Consider the following 22,713-nt stretch of genomic DNA (forward strand, 5'->3'; position numbering starts at 1 on the left):
CTCTCTCCCTCTCTTAAAAATAAATAAACATTAAACATTTTTTAAAATAAATAAAAAACATAACGGTTTTCCTTTTTCCAAGAGAATTATGCCTGAAAAGCATAATCCCTTATATTTGTTCAGTGTTTTTGGTTTACAAAGGACATTCACATTATGTAATGTCATTTGATTTCTACTAAAACTCTGTGGGTTAAGTCACACACATGTTATTGCTGAGGTTGAGAGACATTAGTAAATTGGTTGAGGTGATCTAACTAATGAGACAAGCAAAATCTGATACTCAGGGGCAACAATGTGCTCATCTGTGTAACTAAACTTCCCAACTTGCTGTGGAATGTGACCACAGGAACACCATTTTAGCTAATGGGACATAAAAGTGGAAGCCTGTTGACATTTCTTTGTTTTATAACACATTTCTTTATTGTCTTTTCCAATACACTATTTGATACAAACAAAAGAATATATATATGTAAGTTTTAAAGAATAATAATTATATATAATGAATACCTGTGAACCCTCTACCAAACCCAGGACTAGAACATAGCCAACAACATCCGTGTCTGTAAGCTCTTCACTGATCTCACCACAGGCCTTCTTCCAGATGTAACACTGTATTGAATTTTGTGTCTATCATTCCCAGGATTTTCTTTCTCAATAGGTTGTCTCTTATGTATATATGCCTTAACAATATATTACTTAGCTTTGAGTTTTATAAAAATGGTATTATACTCAGTGTGTCCCTGTGGGACTTTTTTTTTTAATCACTCAAAATCACATTTCTAAATAACATAATCCTTGAATACATAAAATACTTTATTTTATGTATGGCTGTACTTTTTTCATTTTCACTGCTACAAGATATTCTATTGTATGAATACACCACAATTTATCACACTCTCACCAGTGAACATTTGAAAGATTTCCAGTTTTCTTTCTATTAAAATTACTACATTGGTCAATTGTATTCATGTATACTGTTATATATACTGATTTTTTCTAGTAGTTCATTGTTATAGGAGTTTGGATGTTTAAATTTATAATATAACAGTATTTCAAACTTGGTTGGACCAATTGAGAGACTCACCACCATTGATCAACACTTGTATTATTAGACTTGTAAATTTTGCCAATCTATGGAGTATGCCTATGGCCTAAATTTGCATTTCACTAATTTTATATATAAGGTTTTTTGTTAAGGTTATTAATAAAGTTGGGTGTATTTTCATATCTTTAATGACCTAATATCATTCATCTTTTGTGAAATACCTTTGCATGAGTTTTGGCTATTTTTCTATTGAGTTATATATTTTAAATTGATTTATTGGTGTTCTTTTTATATTCTGGATATAAAATTTTTGTTTATTATATGTTATGTCGTGGTTTCTCCTCCCAATTATGGACTATCTTTTTATGTTCCTATCATGTTTTTGATGAACAGAAGTTCTTCATTTTAATGTAGTTGTATATCTCCTTTAAAAATGGTTTCCATTTGTGTTTTATTTAATAAAAAATTCTGTAATTAATGGTAAAGAATCTGTTCAATTTTTTTTCTTCTGAAATTTTTTAAGTTTTTGTTTTCATATTCAAGTCCTTAACCCATATGGAATTCATTTTTGTGCTAGATTAAAAGAAAAATATCCATTTTGGGAGAATAAAGTACTTTAATTCAGGTCAACTTAGTTAAGAAATACTTGTCCAGTTTTCAAAATTTACCTTTTCCAAATTATGTGTGTGTGTGTGTGTGTGTGTGTGTTTACTTTTTCTTTTTGTGGGGAAAGAGAATCAAGACAAAAAGTCATAGAGATGATGAAAAAACTGAAATAAAATACTTAATCAATTAAAAACAAATGAAGTAAAATTATGATTTAGCTAAGGACTTTCTGAAAATTTCCTGTAGTAAAGGAAAATAACTCAGGCTCTGTTTTATGATCATTTATCCTCTTGAGAGAATGTTATTTTTAAGTAGAAGGCTGTTCTTTAATAAATAATTTCTTTTGCATTAATGGCTATTTTGGAGGGTTACTTAAAAATAATAGAAAATGACAAGAAGAGAAGTTATTTTTCTAAAGAAATATGAGAAAAACCTCTTAAAACTGCCTCCCTTTAACTCCTTCTCTCCCCTCAGCAAACAAACACACACCACCAACAACAAAAACCCTAAAACTGGAAAATAAACCACAGTATTAGAGAAAGGGTAATTAGACAACAATGTAATCTATGAAGTAGTTGGGTGTGTGTTTAGCCAGAAAAAGATTTTGAGCATTATTGCTGAAGGATGACATTGTCCAGTGGTTTACAACCCAGTTCATGCATTGGAGTCTCCTGGAAAGCTACTACCTGGGACTTCCTCTCAGAGGTTCTGATTCCCCTGATCTGGGGTAAGACCCTAAAAATGGGACATTTCAAAACCATAGGTGAATCTGATTTTGTTATGGATAAGAACCATTGATTGCATGGGGCCAAGCTCCTCATTTTACAGATTAAAAAAAAAAAAAAATCGATGGAGCTCTCCATAGCTCACTGTGGCTGATCAATGGTGGAACCAGTGCTAGATTCCAAGTTTAGTTCTCTTCCCACGTAATAATTGTTCACCCTGCTTATTATCTGGATATGGTCTTTTTTCTTTTCTTTTCTTTTCATTTCTTTTATCTTATTTTATTAATGTTACTTAGTTAACATGCCGTGCAATATTGATTATAGGAACAGAATTCAGCAATTAATCAACCACACTCAACACCCAGTGCTCGTCACAACAAGCACCCTCCCTGATATACATCATCCATCTAGCCCATCTCCGACATCCCCTCATCATCCCTCAGGTTTTTCTCTATCATTAAGAGTCTCCTGTGATTTGTTTCCCTTTCTTCTTTTCCCCTGCCCTTTTCTATATGTTCATCTACTTTGTTTCTTAAATTCCATATATGAGTGAAATCATAAGATATTTGTCTTTCTCTGGTTGACTTATTTTTCACAAAAAACGGGCACATAGATCAATGGAACACAACAGAAAACCCAGAAATGGACCCACAACTATATGGTCACCTCATCTTTGACAAAGCAGGAAAGAATATCCAATGGAAAAAAAGACAGTCTCTTCAACAAATGGTAATGGGAGAACTGGACAGCAACATGCAGAAGAATGAAACTGTACCACTTCCTTACACCATATACAAAAATAAATTCAAAATGGATGAAAGACCTAAATATGAGATAGGAAACCATCAATATCCTAGAGGAGGACACAGGCAGCAACCTCTTTGACCTCTACCAGAGCTACTTACTAGACACATCGCTGAAGGCAAAGGAAACAAAAGCAAACATGAACTATTGGGACTTCATCAAGATAAAAAGCTTCTGTACAGCAAAGGAAACAATCAACAAAACTAAAAGGCAGTCTTCAGAATGGGAGAAGATATTTACAAATGACTTATCTGATAAAGGGTTCGTATCCAAAGTCATAAAGAATTTATCAAACTCAACAGCCAAAAAACAAACAACCAAATTAAGAAATGAGCAGAAGACAGGAATAGACATTTTTCCAAATAAGACATTCAGATGGCTGACACATGAAGAAATACTCAACATCACTCATCATTAGGAAAATACAAATCAAAATCATGATGAGATACCACCAGGACAGGGTCTGTTGGTACCCTACATCACTTAGCCTTGTCTGCATTCACTGACACTGGACTTATCATTGGTGTTCAGTAAGTATTAGTTGAGTAAATTTATATCTCAAGTCCAATTGCCAATACTGGCCATATTGGAAAAACCTGTCAATGGAAGTCTAGTATACAAAATGCCATGAGGTTTGCAGAAGTTCAGAACATTGAGAATGTTTTTGATTATTTTTGGACTCAACAAGCTATTTCCCATAACCCTAGAATCTACACTAACTTCTGTCAGTTTCCATGGTACCAGCTAACTGTAGAGATTTTAGGGCAGGCTGGGGACACATGGAATATGTCTAGGCTGGGAGAGGAGGGTACTGCAGAAATCTTACACTTCTGCCACATGCAGAGAGAAGGGAAAGTATCCACTACTGGATTTTATTAGGATATTAGCAACAGGTTTACAAATGGGGAATATAAAAATGGCATGGAGTTTTCCCTGAACCGGACACACATCTACATAGGAAGTGCTAAAACATAGGGGAAATGGCATGGTTTGCAGAAAAATGGCATCCAACAAGGATGAGCTCACACAGAAGTGGGTGTCTACTCGGTATGATTTACTTCAGAGTTCTTGTCAGGAGCACCTACGCATTTTATGTCCTCTCAAACTGCATGGGCCTGGACCCTACCCCCAGAAATTTAAATTCTACAGAAAGAGTTGGGATTCTGTTGCATCTGCTCAATTCATTTAGATCAAACTGACTGACAACCTTAGTCTCTCACCCATCCTGTTGACGTCTGAAATTCCACACAGAGCTGCAATCTTTTGTTTACAAGCCTATATCTTTAATATGAAAATTGCCCAGGGAGGGGTTACAATTAAGGCTTTATCAATTATTGATATTTTCAGATAATTAGTGAATGTGTTTCATCACTTGCTTTCCTCAGAGGTAGTTTTGATAATAATCATCACAAAAACGATAATGAATTTCTAGCCTACCATCTGTCACTCTTCCACCTTCTGAGGAACACAACCACCTTACGCTTGCACAATACTGTACAGCTGGCTATTTTACCATTTAGTCATCTTTTGTAGCATGTCCCCTATTTGTGGATGAGGAAAATAAAGCACCTTCTCTTGGAATTCTCTTCTATCACCAGCCTTGATGAGGTAGAAACTCAGTTTGAGAGAAATAGGCCATTACAGTGGGTAGAGTTACTCAACTACTTGATAGATGGCCCAGTGGCACAATAGCACTTTCCCAGGAACGTACAGTGAGTCAGATCCTATCCTAAACCATAACTTCTTCCAACCATGATGATCTTGAAATAATTAGAAAAACAAGCTATTTTTTATTAAAAAAACACAGTTTATTGAAAAAGAGTAATGCTTTATACAAATTCCCATTACAAAACTCCAAAATATCTATTTGTCTGTTTCCAGGCACAGAAGAGGAGTACAAAAATAGCAGAATTGGATAAATTCTGGTGTACCAATTCTGTTGGCCATTTTAGACTATCAATTTCTCTGTAGAGTTTAGCAACCAGTAGCCACATACATTTACACTCAGACATCATTAGGACGTATGTAAGTAGAAAGTCTCTTTGATTTATACCTTCTAAGAACATAGAGTTTCAGATTTGGAAGACACACTAAAATTTTCTGGTTCATATCCTCATATGATGCAGCCCTTTGGATAACTTCCCCATGTGGTCTCACCATGAATTACCATTTCCAAACTACCTATTCAAGTTGTGCTAGCTGCCAGCTAATAGCAACACCTTGTATATGCTGGCCAGTTACTATAATTCAAAAAAATCTTCCATATTTTGCCTTTGCTAATGCTTACACTCCTGTTTTACCCATTACATCTACAAACTTGTGCTAAGTCAAGTCTGCATTACTGAAAGGAGAAGAGCTTAGCCACAAAAAGCATCAGGCCATACTGACTGAAGAAACTAAGACTTCCTCAGAATCTTTTCCATTTAGTAAGCTGAATTCCACTTTAGTGTCCCATCATGTGAGAGATTAAGGCAAGAAAGCCATTTCTTAAAATGGCTCTCTTTTCAGTGACTTGAAAAGCAACCCAAAACCTATGCACTCAAATCCTTAATTCTTTTTTCATAGAGTATTTTTCTTTTTACCTTATCAAACCATATTTACATGTATCCCATATTACTGGATCCCCACAACAGCCCTGTGAGGTAGGCAGGTCAGGAGTCACAATCCCCTTTTTACAGATGAGGCAATAAATCTAGGGCAGCAAAGTGCCTTGCCCAAACTCACGTAGTAATTGATAGCACCAAGATTCAGATCAGGTCTCCAGACACCAAAGCCAACACCCTTCCATTACATCATCTTGCTCAAGTGAAGTAGTAATTTCTCAGACAGGAACACGAAGAGCAATTGTTAAAATGGAACAGGGAACCAATAGCATGGCATACACAGCTGATAGAAAGGAAATGGACCAATAGAGAAAGGAAGGTGCTGGGCGATGTAAAGGCATTGTAGAGGTTGGGTTCAATGACTTCTTAACAGCCAATTGAGCAAATAAAAACACTACTTAGGCATAGTTCATGTTCAAAGCATGAGAATAATATCAACTAATTGATACTCACACTGCCTCTACCAGCTGGTTAAGTATCATTATCTCAATTTGACAGATGGGAAAAAAGGAGAAAGATTAAGTGACTCGCTTACAGCTAGAGAGGGAATATTCGTCATCAGCTTATCACTACAGGAAGTTTAGCACTTCATTCAGACATGTGAGACATTTTTTTCTAGAAAGAAGTAAACTATATGATAATTACATATGAGAAAACAATATGGTTGAGGGGGTGCGGGGAGAAAAAGATAGTTTGGGGGGGATATACAACTGTGAATAAGTAGCTTAAAAACTCAATCAATAAAATTGTGTTACAACACCTGGGAAAGTAGCACACAGCAACTCAGACAAATATTTTCAAAGCAAACAAGAGTGTTGTAAGGCAGAGTACAGAAATCGTGTGGGAAGGTCAACAGGAATATATCATCTGGTCATACAGAAAGATATTCTCCTAACGCTCTGATTTGTAAGAGATTCTTACTGACTCTAGGCATTAAATTGTAGGCATATAAAATGTGTTATCAGATTCAATATTAAGCTCAACCTAATGAAAAAAAAACAATAAAGACATGAAAAATGACTGATGACAAAGCACATAGTGTAGGACTATAATAAAAATAATATAAAAGAAGCACATGAAAAGGGCACATGTGAAGAAGTGAAAAAAGTCATACTTGATAAAATAGATTAGGGCTTCTGTCAAAGACACTAAAAACTCATGAAAGAGGGAAAATGATATTTGACCTATTATATATGTGTCCATACAGAAGAAGAGAAATATACCAAATAAACTGCTTTTTTCAATCAATATAGAATTAAATATATTTTTCTTTTTTTAGATATACTTTAAGTATAATGGTACCAATATAATGATAAGAGCTTTTGTTATCGAACTTTTTATAGAAAAACATGTATATATACATATCTATATATATTTATGGAGCGCCCCCTCCCCACATTTGAGGTGATTACTCAGTGGGAAGCAGTAATAAAAATGGAAAAGGCTTCCCTCCTGTATTGAAGGAAAGGAGATAAAATAAGACTGAGCCATTTTTAGCAACGGGTATTTTTTTTTAAATATCGGGTTTTTTGTTTTCGGTTTTTTGGTTTTTTTTTTTTTGGTTTTGTTTGGTTTGGTTTGGTAATACCACAGTTCAGACTACAATAGTCAAAAGTCTAAGGTCAATGACAGTATTACAATGTCCATTTTCTACTTCTTTCGATAGTGCTGTCTCCTTTTGCTTCTGTGTCACACGTAGTCTTTCCCACTGGAAGGTGCAGGTTTTGGATAAGGCCGTGGCGTTGGGTAAGATGTTGTTTTCCGGGGACAGGAACAGCAAAGTAAGGCACCTCCCAGAAGGCAGAGAGAAGCAGCAGCCCAGCCAGTGAAGAGAGCCTGACCGAATTCATACCTAAAAAGAAAAGACAATGCATTTGTTTAATCAATGAACCATTGAAAATTTTTATAATTAAGGATGGAAATCAGTATCATATCCATTTAATACTTTTCCAATTAAAAACAAATCCCCCATGATCCCTTGGGGGAGGTACTCTAAGGTTTATGAATACATACATATAAGAATGTTTACATTACAGTTGTAGACACTTTGCAATAGTAGCTCAGGCAATATGGCATGCAACACCAGGTTAATCACACAAATATTTCCAAAGACTTTACCACATGTAGGAGACCTGTAAAGCATGTTTATGACTTGGACCATGATTCTCAGGCTAAAACTGAACAATTATGCTCTTGCCAAGTAGCAACCGTATCCTGTAAAGAAACTGCTAGAGAGCGATGGAGACTATTAAAATTTCAATAGTTGATCCTAGATACCTACATACACTGAAGTCAGAAATGTATGGTTTTCTTAAAAAAAAAAAAAAAAAAAGACTTCTGAGCAATCCACAGACCATTCAGATTAGCTGATCCAGGTGGATGTATGAAGCCAGACTCCTGAGGAGAGGATCTGTGAATGATGGTGGAACACAGAGTAGAGGAGGGATGGATCTAGAGTGATGAGGCCTGGATTCTCCACTGTTGCACTTTTGGCTAGTAAGTACCTTCACGTCCCAGCCTTAAGTTTCTGCTTCTCTTAAAGCAGGATAATCTCGTCTGCCTCAGTGGATGGTTTTCAGGATCATGGAACACCATGTAAATAACAAGTATACAGTGCCAAGCAATTTATGAAGTGCTTTCACATGCATTACTGATAAAAGTTTAGCCTATTAAGACTGCAATTTCCGTCCCTATATTGTAAGTCTTAGGGGATGGGCTCCAACAGGATCATGATCACTGCAGTATGTGTTCTCCTAGATGTGGGTGATTACAAGAAGAGAAGCACACCTTATCTCTCCAATCACTGTGATTCTTCATCCATTCATCCTAGCTCTAAACAAACAATAATTATACCTTAACATCCTGACTTTGAATGCAGTTATTAGGCCTTAATGATGTGAACACAGCGAGACAAAGAGCCTTGTCGCTGATCAAAGAGTGTTGTTACATGAGAGCTAAGAATCAGCTCTGTTATTTCTACAACTTGCAATTTTAAGAAAAATGACCTTAGCAAAGCCAATTTTATAGCTGTTATGGAACAGAACATTTCAAAGTAGTATCTCAAGTTATTTTTTTCATAAATAAGTTATATATTTTTTTCTTAAATAAAATTAAACTGTTGGGATTGAAGTACTATTCATTAACCTCTACAGTAGTATTATTTTTTCAACCAATCATAAACAGTGTGTTAACTTACAAATAATCAATCAATCAAGTGAGGTAAGTATTGGGATATACTTCAAAAAGCAAATGTTAAATATGTTAACATCTTTATTGATATTAAAAGAACAAGAAATAAAGGTCCAGTATATACTTGAAAAGTATAAAGCTTGGAAATGTTCTACTTTTAAGCGAATTTTGTCATCAACATAGGCTGTTACAACTCATTTTAACATCAGTTAGAGGCCTTTTAGATTATTTTCAAGTTTGACTAAAATTTCATAAACCTCTCAGCAAATCTGGGAAGTTACAGCACTAGTTGGACTTTGCAGAACATAAAAAGGTAATTTTCTCAGAGAACAAACTATTTTATGCATGACTAGCATTACCTGGCATTGACCGGGGTCATGGGGTCATAAAATTCTTGAACAATTCTATTGCCATACCATGCTGTGGCAACTAAAACAGCCAGACCTACAGAAATTCAAAACAAAAGACTGTTAATCATTGTGGAACAATGAACATAAAATATACACCCATTACATTTATAAGCATTTTACAAGAATTGAACCTCATCAATAGTGCTGACATTTTTAATTTAGTCAATTTTAATTTAGAGGGAGCCTGGAGATTCAGACATGATTTATTCCAAGTATTCTGTTAAGAGAGGCAAAAATATTAAGTTGAAGTTGGGCATGGTTTACCCTCTTCATATCATCTTATTCACTTACAGTCCAAGGTCACAGGTACAAATAACACTTCCTTGGGAAATAACTCAACAGCTTGGTGTCAGCTAAGATCTCCTTCAAAGATATTGTTACACATTAGTGTACTAAACTTTTTGATAAAACCAATGTCCGTTTTAGTATAGACAGTCACTTGCAAAAGAGATGAAAACCCTTCTCCATTTTTCTTGACCCAAATTCGAAATTTACATTTCTACAGGACCAAAAGGAAAGTAAACACCTAGATAGCAGGGAAGAGCAGGACCTGTCTCAGTATGGACCAAATCCTACTGCCCCACTGGCCAGACATGCCAGATATTGCCTTGAGAACTGGTGAGGTGCCATATGCTAGATTGATTTACGTAGCATGCCCTCAATTTCTCACACACTTCCTATTTCAGTAATACCAGGGAAACTACTTACGCAACATAATTACTCCTATCATTTATAAGAAGTATAAAATATCTCAGTATTTCTTATCCAAAGAGATTAAGTAGCTTCTTTCTACAGTAATTCTATAAAACTATCACTATAAACAGATTAAATATGTCCATGCTACTCCCTCCTTCCCTTTCCCCTCCCTAATCCCCGCCAAAATTGGCCCAATCTAATTGTCTCTAATACTTGACAGAAAACACTATTGCTTTTGTCTACCAAGACAAAAGCTACTGATGACAAGGCTCCGGAACCTGCTACCCTCACTACTGTAAAACAGAAGCAGGGGTGTTGCACTTACAGAAGTTATAAGAAGGTAAGCGAAGAAGGGGCACTATGCAGTTTATTCATAGCCTTTGGGACCAAACTGTTGGGAATAAAATGCCATCCGTGCTTTTTCTGACAGGAGCTAATTTGAATAAATTCAAAGACTGATCCCTTTAACCAAATCTTTAGTAAAGCCACAGACACTCTTCCTTCACTATTGGTAAAATCCACATATGATGCTGGGCTAAAGGCCCTACAAAGTCTTTTGTCAAAGAGAAAATGAGAAAAGAAAGTCTAATTCTAGCTCTTCCTAATGGTAGATTATATCACTAGCGTCATTTTAAAAAACTATAATAGACTACTACATATACTATATAAGGTATATACACTGTTTATAATTTATATAGTAGTCTATTATTTTATATACACACATTTATACATATGTGTATATATGTGTATACATACATATAAACAATCTTATTTAATATAATTCTTATTATAGGCTTAAAAGTTTTTTTTAATGTTTATTTTTGAGAGAGAGAGAGAGAGAGAGAGACAGAGTATGAGCTGGGGAGGAGCAGAGAGAGGGAGACACAGAGTCCAAAGCAGGCTCCAGGCTCTGAGCTGTCAGCACAGAGCCTGACGTGAGGCTTGAACTCACAAACTGTGAGATCATGACCTGAGCTGAAGTTGGACAATTAATGGACTGAGCCACCTAGGCACCCCTTATTATAGAATTTTATAATGGAACTGTCCACGTCTTCTTCTGGTACTCATTTTCTCAAAGGTCACACATGTAACACATCAATCAACACTTGAATGAAGCAACAAATACATGTATGTTGTCTATGGAAAACAAAACTTCATTACTTTATCAAGGCTCTCTCTTTCTTATCTCATCTAACCTAATTTCCTGCCATTCCAACGTTCCACCTCTATTCCATTTGGCCTTTCTCTTCACTTCTCTATAGTACATCCTATTTATTCTGGAATCACATCTGTCTGCCTGGAATGCTGTCCTCATTTTTCTCCAAAAACCCTAATCCCATCCATTGCTCACAGACCTTTACAATTCACACAATCTTCACGTACTCTCTCTGTCATTACTCCCCATCTCTGCTACATAGTGTCTGTGGAGACACTACAGAAAATTTCTGAATCATATAGAATTGTTCCTTAGTGTTTGCCAAATAGAAAATATCTCTCTTCACCTGGAAGACAGGTTGTAGCAAAACAGCTGGCACCTGGGACCTCAATGAACAGAAACTGCCCCCCCACCCCCTTCCGCCGCCATGAGCACAGATCTCAAATTTTCATTTGGATCCTATTTGAGAGAGTGAAAGTCGACTCAAGGTTTCTGTGTCTTCGAGATTTTAAAGGAACCGAAATACATCCTTCAAGATCTGAAAGGAGCTTAAATAAATCAGTTTAAGTGCAACCAATCCAATAAACTCTCAGGAAACCGAAACCGAGGTCTTCAACTGTGCCAGAGACATGGGGGGCGGGGGGACGGGGCCACTCTTACCTGCAATGAGAAATGTCACACCCCCAATGACAGCCATCCGCATCTTCTGCACCTCATCGTCTTCCATGCACTTCATACACTTCATGCCAACAGTGGCCACAAAGATGGCTATAAGTCCCAGAAGGATGCCAATCACCATCAAAGCGCGGGTTGCTTGCAAAGTGCCTGGAAGGAAACGTTTTACAACATGGAAAAAGGACGCCTAGGCCAACAAGAGGAGAATGAATGAAGGCCAAGTATATTCCAACGTTGTAGGGAAGAGATAACAATGAACTAGGAGTCAGGACAGCCCAGTTCCAGCAATGTTTCTGCAGGTAACCAACAAAGTTTCCTCTCCAGAAAAAGAAACGCCTGGCTGAATGATGAGTAAGAAGTCCTCCAGCTCTCACATTTTATGTTTTCAATATGTACTTCAAATTCTCTAGAAAAATAATTAATGACCTGGTTCAACAGGTTTAGCAGAACTAATACATCTCTAATCCTCACTAGCAGAGTATTTTAATTCTGAAATAACAATCCTATGTATTATCCTTAATGTTAAACCATTTATAATTAACATGGCTTACAATATACTTTGGTAATAGTCAATGGCTTTATACTCCAGTCATCAAGCTTCAGAAAAAAACAGGTGAATTTAGAAGACGAGTAACGAATTTCTCAAAGATTATCATGGCTGGATAAGTAACATTTGTATCTCCAGTGATTGGTATGGGGGTGGGGGATATCAATGGCATTTTCTTAGAACAAAACCAAATAAACTTTGAGATGTTAGTTTGGAACATAGTAGCTTTATATTTTCAGAGGTATCACCAGTGTCCAAAACGATTAAACTGTCAGGTTGTAAAATAGCAGACAATAATTTAATGTAGCATTTCTCAAGATTCCACTAATTTTCTCATATCCTGTTATTGTCCTTGGCGTACTAAATCATGATCACATAGATACAGTCGGCTTTGGGAGGTTATACCAGTATGTTACCTAAAGAGTAAAAACCATGATACCATCACTGTGGAATGAAGGCACAGATTGAAAATAAAAGTTTCTCCCCTTCAACTTTTTCACTCACTTATGGGGAAATGACTTTGATTAACTGTAGATTTTTTTCCTCCTTCAGATAAAGATCTTTATCTTATTGACAGTGTTAACATGTGACAATTATTTTTGCAGATATAAATATTATTTACATTGTAACATACTGTGCCATCTTGGGTAAGCTGCTTATTATTCTTTGGGACCATGCTTCTATTATGGAAAGTGTGAATGACCATATCTCTAGCCAAGAAGTTGGAACACCTTACTTCTTGATGGTCTGCAAAAGTGGCTGACATGATGGAAAGGTTTTGTATCTCATTATCAGACCGATACTTAAGCTCAGTCTTATTATGTTCAAAACTTACATTCCCAGTCGCAGTTAACTCTAAAGATTTCTAAAACATCATTCAATTTTAATGTTTTAATATTTACATCCAATCTCTGATAAAATCACAAGAATCAAAGGTATTTTATTTTACTGTATCTGACAGATATTTTGGAAGCCAAGATAAATTTTTATTTGATTAAAAAATTTTAATGTTTATTTATTTATTTATTTGAGAGAGACAGAGAGAGAGAGACAGAGAGAGAGTAGGAGCAGGGGAGGGGCAGAGAGAGGGAGACACAGAATCTGAAGCAGGTCCCAGGCTCCAAGCTGTCAGTACAGAGCCTGAGGCGGGGCTCGAACTTGTGAACCACGAGATCATAATCTGAGCTGAAGTCAGATGCTCAACCGACTGAGCCACACAGGCGCCCCATGATTTAATTACATGCCAAAATGGAAACACCTTCCCCGCTTACATATCCACGTCCTTATAAGCGTGTGTGGGCACACGTGTACCCTACCCACACACTTCGCTTAAGATTCCAGGGTAGTATAAGAACTGCTGAATGAAAACACATGTTCCCTATGCATTTCCCAGGAACTGAAGCTGCTTACAAGATTAACGTAAACCTTCTTCCTTGGAATCACAAACAATTCTGAGGTAAGAGGAGGAAAGTACCAAGGAATCCACTGTTACAGTGTGTCCTTCCTTCTCATTTCCCAACAGTTTTTGCAAGGACAATCATTATGCAATAGGGAAATGAAAAGCAAAATAACTAAGTTCTTATACATAACACAAATTTCAGATTTGGTTCCAAATGCCACTGAGAGCAAAAGAATACCGGAAGAGGAAATACTGAAACTCACAAAGATAATCCATATGCCAGGAGGATAGGATGACTCCTGTCTGTTTGCCTGACACTGTCTTTTTTTTTCCAAGTTTATTTATTTATTTTGAGAGAGAGAGAGAGAGAGAGAGAGAGAGAGAGAGAGAGAGAGAGAGAATCCCAAGCAGGCTCCATGCTGCCAGCGCAAAGCCTGATGTGGGGCCTCGAACCCATGAACTGTGAGATCACGACCTGAGCCAAAATCAAGAGTTGGACACTTAGCCTACTGAGCCTACTCAGGCACCCTACTGTCTTGGTGTTAAAACTACAAGTCCTACCTCCTGAGAAGGACCTGAATCCTGGGCAAATGGGGACAGGGGGTCATTCTACTGGAGGATGACAGAATGTGACAAATAAAATGAGGTGGGTTTAGCATGGTGGTCAGAAGGCATAGATCACGCAGGGCTTTGCAATCTGGAGTACGGGGTTCGGTGTTTATTCTAAGTGTAACCAGAAGTCATTGTAGGGGCTAAAAGAAGGGGTGGCAGGATTTTTACCTTCAATATAGAGAGCACAGTTAGCAAATATTCTTACCATGACGACCCTTAAATTACATGCAGCCTTCCACATCTCTCAGCCTCTTCTGCCTTTTTCTCTCATAAACAGTTTTCCAACCTTTATTAACCACTTTTATTGTTAAACTATGATGTCTCTCCAAGTTTTCCACTTTGTTTGTCTTGTAGGGCCCCCAACCTGACTCAGAGACTGTAATAATCATCCTGATCTGCACTTCATGTAAAAACACCAGGCCACCAGCCCAGCAGGTCTGAGCACTTGAATCACAAGGTATTCTTCACGGGGAGTCTACTGTGCCTCAGTCTCATGAGTCACACTTGTATAAAACCACCCAGACAGGGAGCACACATAGATAAACTACTCCACGTCTTCATCTGTACTCACCTGGAATGATCGAATATTCACAGTTTTCATCTCTAAGTTTTCCCCCTTCAAGTCCTCCGGGAAAGCACAGTTGGTTCATGCCATACCCATTTTATTCTTTCCCCTTATTTCACAAAGCTTCTAAGGGGGAGGAAATATTTTCTTCTGTTCATTACAAACCTCCTCTGTTTTATTTCTTCACAGAATAATGAATTATTTGTACAATGCACAAAAAATAATGGCGAAAATAGAAAAAAATTGCTTGGGAATCATATAAGCTGAATGGAACAGAGATCATGTTTCATTTTTAAAGATCTGATAAAGCAATAGTGTTATTTTGCAAAGCAGTATTTTTCTCCTTCTCTCTTTTCATTTATGTCTCAGTATCCACTGACTTGCACAATTTCTATGTTACAATACTGGATGCACATCAAACACAAAATCTCATCTTGCTTCGTTGGAGACATTTGGATGAATTCTTAACTATATTGATACGTGTGGGGTGGGGGGGTTGTTAAAAAAAAGGCTGAGAATCATAACAACATGAAAACTCACTAGTTAGGCATATGTAACAATGGATTACAAAGTCAAAGTGAGCAAGTGTTGTGTTACAAGTTATGAGAATTTTATGTGGAGATAGAATCTAAATTGCACAATTTTAAGCTGGAACCAGATGAATCCTTCAAATTAAGGTCTTATGGAAGCCTTTTAAGTCAGAGGTCTAAAATATGTAATTGTGAGCTCCTTGAGGTCTTGGGGCAGATATTTGTTCCATCCAAAACACTACAAACAGTACCTGGCAAGCTACATGGGTTATTCAACCTGTGTTCAACGAATTCAAATTAGAGCATGTTTTTATTTTTTCAAATTTGCACTAATACAATAGAGAAAATACTCTGGTGTTTAGCTTAGTCTTTGATATACTCATGAGCAACGCCTCCTTAGTGAGCCTGGGTAGAGTAAAAATTTCCTATATAAAGCTAGACTTAGTTTCAATCATTAAAAGCCAGAAACTTATACAAGGAGGGAACAAATCATATTTTGTGCTTAACTTCTTTATTTTTTTAGCTTTCAAAATTTTAGAATTCTGCATTGAATGAGCTTCTGAGCTCATTCTTTCTTTCTTTTTTTTTTCCTAGTAGAATAATGATGAGCAGGGTAAAGAAGTTGAGAAATCTTTGAGAGCCACAAAACAGCATTTTAGACCAGATAGATACAGTATAGCCTTGAACTATTAACTCTGAGCTAGCCTAAATGGATCAACTCTGGAAGCAATCTGTTCCTTTCCTGGCCCTTTAAGTTTGGAGACACCTCTACAATATTCTTATCACTGACTAAAGTTGTCTGTGGGGAAAATGGTTAGCAAACATTCAGAAAGTTACACTATTGTTTCTCATCATTATTCAGCAGTAAATAGAGGAGGCAGTCTTTTAATTACACTTACCTAGACCGATAATCTTGAGATTAAAGACCCCCTAAGGGGTTCTCACCACTTTCGACCCGAAAGTATAATTTGAAAAAGTACTTACAAAGACCTCTACTTACAAGACAAGAAATGAGTGAGAAGTTACTGATCGACTACAGTTGGGTTAATCAACATGAGTGTAGAAAGACAAGTATAGACAAGTATGTCCATTTTGTTTTCTAAAGGTTTCTTTCTTTTTTTTTTTTTTTTGTCTTACTATACAAGCAGCAAAGTCTCCTGTAGATACCTGGCATTGTATAATTGTGTATGCTATTTACTGGCCATATTGCTATATCACTACCTTACGCAGTATGTATCAAACAAAATCGATTTTCATTAAATCCACACCCTCACGTGGTCCCCCTTTGCATGAGTAGTTGCTTAATAAGTGTTAGGCAAGTAAATGAACTGACCATTGGGTGACTGAAACAAAAACGCTCTCTTCCCTGCAATTAAATGAGCTCATCACAGACTCACAGAACTATATACTCCCATGGCTTTTTCACTTTTACTCAAGTTCAAAGTTTCTCAAGAGTTCTCATTGTTATGATTTCCATTTTATTGACGCCTAAGCTGGTGGCCACTGCGTATGACCTCAGAACACTGCCACAGTCACTGAAGTGGTCTGGGAGGAGTCAGGACTTAGCACTTCTCACGATGCCCTGAGTAGTCTCGCTATCTTTTTTGTTTGTTTCTTAGAGAAATTGCCTCATGATTGCATGTAAGCTTCCATATTACCACTTACCCATCGTTCCCATCAGGGAAACCTAAACTATGCACTTGCTTCTTTGCCTTCAATCATGGCAGTCAGTAACAAAGAATGTTGGCACAGGCAGGAATCAACACTGGCACCTTCTAAATCATTTCAGCTGTATCCCTGGGAGCAAGAATAGGGCCTGGCTTACATTTGTTGAGTTGATGAATGAATCATGGATTCATCTCCCCATCCCCCTCGCTCTGCCCTATTTTATAAGTGGGAAAACTACAGCCCAGAGAGATGGAGTGGCTTACCATAATATACATAGCTACTTAGCACAAAACTAGGGTAAGCATTGAGAACTTCTGATTTCAAGCTTAGATTTTTAATTTTTTTTTTACTTTCATCATTCCAAGAGTCAAAACTAATTCATGAAACAGAGTCAAACACCAGTGGCCCCTTGAACACCCCTTGGTTGCAGCATGCATTATGTAGACTGGGGAAATGTGAGTACCTTCCTCTCTGCCTATGCTTTAAAGACTTAAAATCCAAGTCAGTGATTTCGTCTCTTTGATTGAGCCTGACATCATGGGGAGAGTGCTGGGAAACCTCACTGACAACCCATACTCATTAAGCACACCTACACACATGTGGGTTCATGCAAAGCAAGTGGAACAGGCTAGAGGAGCTTATAAACAAATTACAGAATCCCAAAGTTACATGAGACTTAGGAGAGTCTAGCCTAACCTTCCATTTGTCTGGTGCTTGGATTTTCCCTACAACATTCCTACAAAATGCTTACTTCTTTACTTGCACACCTCCCACACTGCAGCCTACTTGGACAGCCCAATCCTTTAGACCACTCTCGCCACTAAAATCAAGCAAGAAGAAACAATGAACTAACTACATAAAATAGACACAAGCTTGCCAAAAGCTTGAGAACTGGATCAACACAAGGCGAGATGTACAGTTTGATCAGGAAAAGTCTACTGCAGCTGTATCTGGCACTCCTCATTGTATATGCCAATTCTCAGCTGCAGGAGTCATCTTGTCAATAAGCATCTCATACCTGGGATGGAACTGAAATGGTTTCGGCCATAGTAAAACCACAATACACAGTGTAACATTCCCCCCACCCCCACCCCCGCCACCGCCAACACCACCCCCGGCCAGGAAGTTTCTCAGTTACATTTTAATAAACTACTTTGCAAGAACCACATTAAAAAAAAAAAAAAAAAAAGCCCCGTTGTATCCTATTTCCTATACTGGTTTCAATACCCTATATTCCTTTAGATATTTTATGAATGCCACATGCTTTTTATAGCTGACACTAGCTAGAGCAGGGGATCAAGGGCTTTTAACATGTCTGTTGTTACAAACCTTGATAAATTTCTCTATCTCCACCCTAAGATGCCAAGTGGGCTCTACTGGCAAAGAGAACAAGGTACAATTTCAGGAAACTTCTAGTTAAGCTATAAGCTAAAAGCACTTCCTGGAATGCAACCCTTTACAAGGGACACTACTTACGTATAAGATAATCATTCTCTTCTAGATGTTACAAAACTGTATCCAATCCAGCCAATGAATCACCACTACCCCAGGTCTCTACATTAGGTGAGGGTGAGGACCACAGCCCAGGCAGAGAAACAGAGACAGGTTCACTAGGCTTCATTCAGAGGCATCTGGTCAGTCATTGGCAGCTTGGGAAAGTACCTGTGAGTCAAGGCTCCCTCTTCTGGGAATCAGTTTTGAGAGAAAGGCCTCACCTCCACTTTGGATAAACCCTGGTTTTGACAAAAACAAAAAGAGGAATCTGATCTGGACTTAAATCATCAGGAAGCAATCTCTAAAATGTGCAGGGGAGTGTATTTAGTTCTTCCACAATAGCTTCAAAAAACCGCAACTGCTATATTAGCAGGGAATAAATGGAAGTAAAACATTTTGACACTTTATCAGGTACAGCAATGACCTACCTGTTGGAGTATTTACAACATGGATCAATTTGGTCATGGATTCTATTTGGTGGCTTAAGGAAGTAAAAGGAAACCTAGTTAAATGGGTTGAGAATGAACTGTTTTGATCAGAAGAATCAGAGAGCTCTCTGGAATTGCCCTTAAAACCTTCTCCATCTGCCAAGTCCTTAGCATGACATGCAAAATGCCTGACATCATTTCCTTACACGCATTCGTCTTTTCATGGGGAGATTCAATGATTACATAAGGGAGCGTACTTAATATACTTCTTATATTTGGTATAAAGGGATCCTAACAATATGGGAACTTTGAAAAGTTGAAATGAGAACACTCAAAACCACCATGCACATTGACGGACCAGGTGCTCAAGCTGTTTGAACAGATTCAGAACAGATTTAATAACTCTAAACTGTATGGTTTCTGACAAAACCACACACAGCAGGTGGGCAGGTCAACAGAAGTAAGTTTGCATGATGACAGTGAGGTTTACCCTCAGAACACAAAGGGGCTGACGGGCAGGCTTGTTTGTCCAGGTAAAGACAGAGGAAACTTTTCTTCAAGTTAGTCCAAGGGCATACAAGGCACACAGGTGCAGGACAACTAGTGGAGTACCTCAAGGAAGGTACTCCAGCCATGAATTGTTATGACCTAAGTAAGTGGCAATTTAATGCATTTCTGAAAAGGCACTCAAAAGCTTTTACCTAGAAAAATAAAAGTAAAAAGGCCATTCTATCATCCTTCTGCCCATCATCCTTAGAAATACATCTCTCGAAATAGTTCTCTCTGCATAACCCTCTCCCACTTGACCGACGAACGGACATGCGTTACACAGACATTCCTTTGAGGAAGACGGAAGCTCGGAGAAGACCTACTGTGTCTCTCACTACCTTCCTCCCCGGCTGAGTTCTGCCTTCCTCAACTGCATCTCCTCTGCCACATTTTCTCTATGCCCTCACTCTTCCCTCCCTGTTACGATGGGAGCTTATTTAGAACTTTTCCTTCTTGTCACCCTTTTCCACCTGCCACCAGCTACACTTTCCAAAATAACATGACACAATCTGCCTCCTCTGCACAGTCCAGCTTGAATGCGAACCCAGAGTCAAGGAAGAGAATGCGATGGAGCCTCCCCACACTTAGTGGATCTCAAAACTCAAAAGGATCAGAGTCTTCAAGCTCAAGTGTGGGTAGTACACACTAGGTTGGGACAGTCCATATAGGAATGTGACTTTTACTATGAAAACTCATAGTAAAGATAGATTTTAAAACCCTCACAATTCATCTAAAACTTTGGGATTGTCTAGTGATCGTAGAATCTGGAAAAACTACCAGCCTCTGAACTTTTTAAAGCACAGGGTTTTCTTGCCCAAACCCAACCATTCTTCAATTTACACTGAATCTTACAATGTCCAGGAAAGGCCTTCGATCTGAAGTTGGAGGTTGGCCTTCACCCACTCAATCTCCACTTCACTCTCAAGGGAATTTAAGATAAAAACACACCTACAGGAGAAAAGTGTCACACAGGGAGTTCGAGGGAAAATCAGAGCTGAACCCAGGGCGTCTTTTTTCCCAAACCACAGTTCTTTTGCTTCCTCACCACAAAGCACATGATCAGAAGACCTGATCAACTTAAGTTTCATCATGTAATTACATCACGGAATCAACTGGTAGCCTCTACCCAAAAAAGGAGCCCCTGGGGGCCTGGGGTCTCAGGTTCACGGCCGTGGGGGTGGGGAAGGCACTCACTGTTCAGATTCAGCAAGGAGTCGAAGACTTTGCACTGTATCTGCCCGGTGCTCTGTGACACGCAGGACATCCACAGTCCCTCGTAGATGGCCTGGGCAGTCACGATGTTGTCGCCGGCGTAGGAGTAAATCTTCCATTGGGGCAGTGCCGTGCTGACGATGGAGCCGATCCAGCCCAGGAAGGCCAGGATGAAGCCTAACAGCTGCAGCCCCGCGTTGGCCATGGCTCGCTCCGGTGCCCGCGCCGGCTCGCCGGTGGCAGGTGCAGAAGGCGGAGCTGGCAGGTGCGCACCTGGGACTCCCCGGGGTGACGGAGCCGCGCAGAGAAAGTGATTGCGGGGAGTCTTGCTCCTGGTGCTGCCCCTGGCGAAACTGTGGGTCAGGGTCCGGTCCGGGTCGGTGCTGGAGTTTGGACGCGAAAAGCTGCGCGGCTCCCAGCTCGGGACTGAGACGCCAACCTGCTGGGCGCCGCGATTTAAAGCGGCTCCGCCCCCGGCCCGCCGGCCGCCGCGCAGCGCCCCCTGGCGGTTTCAGGGCGGCTCACTAGGAAAGCTTCGGGGAGCGCAGGAGCCCTCCTCGCTGGCCCCTGCGCCCTGGGCAGGAACGGTGTGGGGACCTACTGGGCAGGCTCAGGGTCCGGTGTGCTCCTGACTCCTTCTCTCTCATTTCTCGCCTCCCCTTTTTCCTCTTGTGAGACTTCTCAGGCTTTCCATTCATTCGATCTACATTTACCCCAAAATGACTCTATATGTGGAAATGCTAAAAATGCATAAAAGATGAAAAGCAGAGGCCTCAAGAGACCCCCTGTTTTCATTTTCAACTTTATTTTACTATCCCATTAAAAGACATTTTCTGTTTATTCCCACAACAGTTCCCCTCCCTCACACACACTTGTCTCTCTTTTGTCCATCTTCCTCCGCCTTCTTTCCTCCCTCCGTCCCCTTTTTCCCTTCGTGGTCTCCACTAGAATCACGTATTTCTGCGTGAGTTGTAGGACATCTTTATAGTTTATAAGTTGGGAAACTGAGACCCAGAGAGGAAACAAGATTTTCCTACGATCACACAGCAAGTTAGTAGCACTTCCAGTACTTTCCACTACAGAGTGGTCTGATAGCGACCTGAATATATACCCTTTAATCTATTATCACCGTTATGAAAGTGCTGCCTACCCTCCCCCACCCCTACACACACACACACACACACACACACACACACACACCAGTCTCTTTCCCACAGCAGTTTGTTTTAAAACAGTGATTATTTCTTAGAGGGACCTGGCCAATGGGCACCCCCATCATGCCCCAAAGAGTGTTTCATCAATGAGTTATCAGACAACTGTTCATCAAAGATGAGAGCATATAAAAGCCTTCCCCCAGGGGCACCTGGGTGGCCTGGTTGGTTAAGCTCCTTGGTTTGACTGGGGTGGTGGCCTCAGGGTTCCGTGGGTTCAAGCCCTGTGTGGCTCTCTGCTTCGGACCCTCTGTCCCCCTCTCTCTCTGCCTCTCTCCTGCGTATGCATGCTCGCTCTCTCTCTCTCTCAAAAATAAATAAACATGAAAAATAAAGTCTTTCCCCAGAGGAAAAAGAACTGGGCTAGCATTCAGGAAGTCAAGGTCCTGGTTCCATTTTAGAACCCCCCTCAGGTTTCATTCTAGCTGAGACTTCAGTTTCCCTCCACAGGTCTCTAAAGCTTCCTTCTTTGTAGTTACTCAGAAGTGACCTTGTGGTTTGGAATAATTTAAATGTTTTCCCAACTGATTTCTGTATGTGGTTTGAGTGTGGTAGGAGGAGAAGCTTCTATGATTTTAGTAAAACCAGA

General features: G+C 39.0%; 1 protein-coding gene across 1 annotated transcript; it reads right to left on the minus strand.

The window, feature by feature from the left end:
* Positions 1-4,976: 4,976 nt before the first annotated feature.
* CLDN1 (claudin 1) lies at positions 4,977-21,351 on the minus strand. Its single transcript, XM_058730835.1, has 4 exons — positions 20,896-21,351; positions 11,895-12,059; positions 9,332-9,416; positions 4,977-7,635 (listed from the first exon to the last, which is right to left on the minus strand). The coding sequence occupies exons 1-4, from the start codon at positions 21,116-21,118 to the stop codon at positions 7,473-7,475; spliced, it is 636 nt and encodes a 211-aa protein (XP_058586818.1). The 5' UTR covers positions 21,119-21,351; the 3' UTR covers positions 4,977-7,472.
* Positions 21,352-22,713: the final 1,362 nt, after the last annotated feature.

This window comes from Neofelis nebulosa, chromosome 5 (genome assembly GCF_028018385.1).
Source record: "Neofelis nebulosa isolate mNeoNeb1 chromosome 5, mNeoNeb1.pri, whole genome shotgun sequence".
NCBI lineage: Eukaryota > Metazoa > Chordata > Mammalia > Carnivora > Felidae > Neofelis > Neofelis nebulosa.